This window comes from Bison bison, unplaced genomic scaffold (assembly GCF_000754665.1).
Source record: "Bison bison bison isolate TAMUID 2011002044 unplaced genomic scaffold, Bison_UMD1.0 scf7180017864105, whole genome shotgun sequence".
NCBI lineage: Eukaryota > Metazoa > Chordata > Mammalia > Artiodactyla > Bovidae > Bison > Bison bison.
In genome coordinates this window covers 2,191,751-2,197,363 of record NW_011494677.1, presented here as the reverse complement: position 1 = coordinate 2,197,363, position 5,613 = coordinate 2,191,751, and the positions used below count along the sequence as shown (strand labels likewise).

Sequence of the window (5,613 nt, the reverse complement as noted above, 5' to 3'; positions counted from 1 at the left end):
GATGGGACCGGATGCCATGATCTTCATTTTCTGAATGTTGAGCTTTAAGCCAACTTTTTCACTCTCCATCTTCACTTTCATCAAGAGGCTCTTTAGTTCTTCACTTTCTGCCATAAGGGTGGTATCATCTGCATATCTGAAGTTATTGATATTTCTCCCTGCAATCTTGATTCCCACTTGTGCTTCCTCCAGCCCAGCATTTCTCATGATGTGCTCTGCATATAAGTTAAATAAGCAGGGTGACAATATACAGCCTTGACATACTCCTTTTGGAGCCAGTCGGTTGCTCCATGTCCAGTTCTAACTGTTGCTTCCTAACCTGCATACAGGTTTCTCAAGAGGCAGGTCAGGTGGTCTGGTATGCCCATCTCTCAGAATTTTCCACAGTTTATTGTGATCCACACAAAGGCTTTGGCATAGTCAATAAAGCAGAAATAGATGTTTTTCTGGAACTTTCTTGCTTTTTCGATGATACTTATTCAAACCCATTCCTCGATCTCTTTTGGATTCAGAGCATGAAGATTGTGGTAGGACCAGCCCTCAGAGCAGGAAGAATCCTATGTAATTAGATAAGTTACTGGGCAGAAACTTTCCCAACCTCAGCTATGCAGTTCACTGCCTGCCATTTCAGCACTGAATTCTCTTAATACCTAATTTTTTGAACAGTGGTCCTCATCCAGAGCAGGGAGGGGCACACGGGGTTCTCTGGACGAGATAGGCTGGAGAGAGAGGGCTTAAGGAAAGTCGTGTCCAAACTCCCCTAATTGCCACCCTCTAGAGCTAATTTATATTCCTCCTTAAAATGTTAATGTTCATGATGGAGTCGCCAAAAAGGAGAGAGGAGTGATGAAGAGGAAACTGGAAAGAAGGTGTGAGCGGAGCCAGGGACAGGCAGTGTGGAGTGTGAGTGTCGCTCAGTCATATCCAACTCTGTGTGACTATAGCCCGCCAGGCTCCTCTGTCCATGGAATTCTCCAGAAAAGAATATGGGCGTGGGTTTCCATGCCCTTCTCCAGGGGTTCTTCCCAACCCAAGGATGGAACCCAGGTCTCCTGCATTGCAGGCGGATTCTTCACACTCGGAGCCACCAGGGAAGCCCCCAGGGAGAGGCAAAAATGATGTTTTGAATAGGAGGCCCTAATTTGAATTTATCCTACTTCACAGTTTTCTTTAGATCTGGCCTCGGGTCGCTTTTTCCATCTTCATCCCATACTAATTGACCTCTTTAAGAAGGGAGTCAGCCCAGCCAGTGTTCCCCAGGGATGGGCATTCCAAACCCAGAAGCCTGAGTTCTTACCCCTGTAATGAGTCAAGCAGCTCATCTCTCTAGCTTGGCTAAAAGTTGTCCAAGATCTCCTGCAGCACCAATGGCTATGGGCAGGAGAGAGCACAGGTGTTCCTAAGTGGTTCTTCATCTCTAAAGCAGGGTCAGGGATCATATGTCTACCTAATTCCAGTAAAATGGAAAACAACCTGATAATAGTCCACCAAGACCACACACCAGTATCTTGTGTTCCTGTACTCATGACAGTCGCCATTGTTCTTGTGGCCAATCCAGCACTTGGCTGTAGGGCTGCCTTTTTTGCAGTCTTCTGTGTCCATCTCCACCTGCTCTGTGGCCCTCTCCATATTTCTTATCCCAATGATTACGATAGCATCCTTGCTGTATCTAGTAAGGTATCTAGCAAGATACAGCATCATTGCTGTATCTTTCCCTGTATCTAGCCTCTCTTTAAACCAATCCATGCCATCTTTCATAGCTATAATAATCGTCTTGAAGTTTTGATCATAAACAGATATATAAATAAAAAATCAAAGATGGATGAATGTTATCCCTCCTTTTGCAAGAGGAAGGCATGGGCTTGATTACTTGTCCTGCTGCTGCTGCAGCTCCTAAGAACAGTGTTTCTTGTCTGGAAGACCTGGTATCACTTCTTAGGTGTGTCCCAATGACTGGTAGATTGCAGAATTTTCCAACAGTGTACCTACTGAGTAGACTGGAGCAGGTTCAGAATCAGCCAAACAAGGCAGAAGTTATTTTCACTCATTGGGACTCTGGTAAGATTTGAGGGAGATAGAAAGGCATAAAATGATTGCTCTCGACATGGAAGTCATGTATGGGGTGTGCCAGGAAAGGAGAACGGTTGGCTGTCATTCTCAAGGAATCATTTCTTGAAGAAGAGAGAAAGGTAATCAAGATGTTGGCGTTACATAGGGCTTTTGTTTTTTGGTTCAGTCACCCACAGGTCTTAGATATCTTAGCTGCCGTGTCTTTTTTGATGTCTAATGCTTATAAGGAAACCCTCTTTAGAATATCCATAGAGAAGAAGTCATAATAAGCCTTTAGCTTAGAGCGTTAGGCAAATTTCATTTCATTTTCCCTTGCCTAAAATATGAAAGCATAATTTTTTTTCCACACTGTCAGCTGTAGATAGATTAAAATATAAACAAATCAAGTGGTCAAACTTTCTTAGAAAATGAAATCAGAGAAAACTCAGTTGCTTGTCTACTTCTTTGAGAGAAGGGGAGTTTGCTTCCTAGTTTTATTTTATTCTGAGCTCTCGCCCTCTGAATGTCTGAAGCAGTGAAGAAACTGGGGAGAAAGGCAGTAATAGACCGTTGCACATTCTTAACAGCCTCCTCTGGTAAGTGTCCTCTGAAAGAGGACACTTTCAGACTCCTTTTCTGAAATCCATTATGATTATAGAATTTAGAGATGAAGGGACCAAAGAGATCATGTGGAACAGTTGTTTTCCATTCGGAGCCAGCAGCACCCAGCCAGAGACTCCACCCATTCTCAGGCAGACTGTGCCTTCCAGCCCCTATGTCCATGCAGGAAGCTGCCAGCATTATGCAAATCATTTATGTATTCTAAGGAGAGGTTTTATCTCAAAGGACACAAGGGAAGAGTCAAAGCTTTATTTAGCAGAAATTTTGAGAGGTCCATACCTAGTACTCACTGAACCCACCCACCCTCCTCCCACCTTTTTTTAATACCTGGCACACGTCATCTGCTGGAGAGTCAGGCTCTGAGAAAGCAGAGACTTCCCGAAAGTTCCATTGTTCTCCGGCCAGTTTCGGCTTGTTGCCTTCTGCATTCCACAGCTCACTTTCTCTCAGGAGCCCTAAGCCGGCTAGCCTTGAAAGGCTGACGGTTGGTAAAACGCTAGTCCTCGCTCAAATATTTCTTAAGAAGTTCCCTTCCTAAGCCACTTTCCCGCCCAGGGCAAAAAAAGTTAACAGAGAATAAGGAAACATGAGTCAACTTCAAAACCCCATCAAAATTCCATATGTAAAGTGAAGGCTTTCTGAGGATTACAGTCAGGAGCGATCTTATTCCAAACCTGGCTGTTAGCACACCTGTATGACGCAATTACTGCCGATTTAAGCCGACAGATCACATCTGCAAAGGAGGTCCTTCTTCTTTCGAAAGTGTGTTTTGACTCGGTTGATATTTTCTGTAGATTAAAATGGCTCAGAAGGAATTATATCAAAAGAAAAGGGATAGTAGAATATTTCTGTGGCTCATTCTGTCTGCCATTGTCCCAAACCTGGTGAGGTGCAGGCTTAAAGGATTGTCCCAGAGGAACTCTGCATTCTGAGTAGTCTCAGTACAGACAGAGTCTTAGATTTCCAGGAGGAAATGTGTATCTTTTCTCCACTTAGGTGGGCGGCTGCAGAGAAGTAGCCATGATGGCTCTTCTTTGACTTTGTCCATCTCCTTGATAACTTCTTCCCGGGCAATGTCCCCCTCTCTGATCATCTGGCAGTCAGGTTCAGGAAAGCAAATCATGCAGGGTTTTTGAACCATGAAAGAAAAGCATTTAACTTCCAAAGCATCCTTTAGAATGTTACTTTTCATCACAGTACCAAGTGCAAATTCTTATTGAGCAAGCATGGCTTCCTAGCCCAGCGCTTTGAAAGGATTCCTAGGTTAAATCTCTGCTCTGGAATAAGAGGGACAAGATAGAGTATCAACATGTGGGTGCAGGAAGGCGTCATGGCTCACATGTCACGTTTTTGCTTTTTCCATCTCCAAGCAGCTTCCTGTGGCTCATCTAAAGACTACATGTCACCCGTCCGTGCGTTCATCCTCCTCAATCACCCTTTGAAGCCCCATTCTCATCCCCATTTTGCAGATGAGAAGGTGATCTGCTCTTGTGTTGTTTCCAGATGTCGAAATTCGCACATGTTTTGCGACATATCCAGTGTAAGATCAAGATCCTTCAAAGTTAAAAATAAGAAAGGAAGCCTTGAAGGAAAAATGAAGTAAAAGGAAGCAGAATTGGAGGACAATGAATTTCAGCCTGACCAGTACCTGGGGAGGGAGAAGGGGACTTGGCTGAGATCTTTTCTTAGAGCCTGTAGAGACACTAGTGGTAAAGAACCTGCCTGCCAATGTAGGAGATGTAAGAGACACAGGTTCAATCCCTGGGTGGGGAAGATTCCCTGGAGGAGGGCATGGCAACCCACTCCTGAAGAATTGCCTGGAGAATCCCATGGACGAGGAGCCTGGCAGCATACAGTCCATAGGGTTGGAAAAAGTTGGACATGACCGAAGCAACTGAGCATGCACCTCGTGACTGCAGACCGTGCTAGCAGCAGAAGGCTCCCCAACGCTACACTCGGGGGTGAGATGGGAGGAGCGACGGATTACAAAGGTGCAGAATGGATAAGAAAGTACACAATGTGTACTTATTTTAAACAGACCATATGGTAGTAACACCTTCACAATCATTTTCACCCACTCTTTAACTCTGCAGAGGAAAATTAAAGAGCTCTCTACCAACCATCCTCTTAGAATTAGACTATAGCTTGAAATTCTCAGCCTCTCCCTAGTCAAGGATGTAGAGCTGTCTCAGTCAATAGGAATAATCCAGAATGAAGGGGTATTATGCCAACTCACCAAGATGGCTCTGCCATTGCAGGGACAACGGTCGTGGTGATGAGAGACAGCCAGGAGGAATACTGTGAACTCCAGGACCCCTACTCAGAAACACGTATGAGCTTCTATAGCGGCTTGAGCGTTACTACCAAGTAAGCACCTCAGAGAACCCCGGTTCCCTATCAGTTTTTAAGAATCGCTGGGCAACAACAATTTGACTTAAACAGGAATATTAGCTTTATCAGCTCCTATCCTGACTAATGCAATTGTTCCTCACCAACATGAATGCATCACAGCTTCTCCCAATATCACTTAGCTAAGCAAATATACCTGTCCCCGGCATTGTTCCAATCATTTTTACCAATGACAACCATAGGTTATGCACCTGGTTTTCATTCAGATCACCCCTACTCTGGAAATGTGTGTCAGGGCAAGATTTCAGCTCTTTCCCAGTTTTTTTTTTTTTTTTTTTTTTTTAATCCAACCCTTTATTTTGAGCAAATTGACGCGAGACACAAATTGATGATGGTGTTTGGTTTTAGGTCTGCAAAATAGGGCCAATAAATTTTCCCTCCCCTACTCAAATTCCTACATCTCTTTAGTCCATGAAAACCCTGATTAAGCTGAATTCAGGGTTGTAGGTGAAGAGTGTGCGATCTGTTTAGTCAATTTTTAAATAGAGGGGTGATATAAAAGTTCTATCACCCCGGATTTTATTGTAAATAACT

General features: G+C 44.0%; 1 protein-coding gene across 1 annotated transcript in view; it reads left to right on the top strand.

Annotated features, from left to right (window-relative positions):
• Positions 1–5,613, top strand: part of KCNU1 (potassium channel, subfamily U, member 1) — a 144,474-nt gene that overhangs the window by 67,023 nt on the left and 71,838 nt on the right. The window contains 1 exon segment of the mRNA XM_010838791.1: positions 4,929–5,037. Within this exon segment, the coding sequence (XP_010837093.1) occupies positions 4,929–5,037 (109 nt within the window).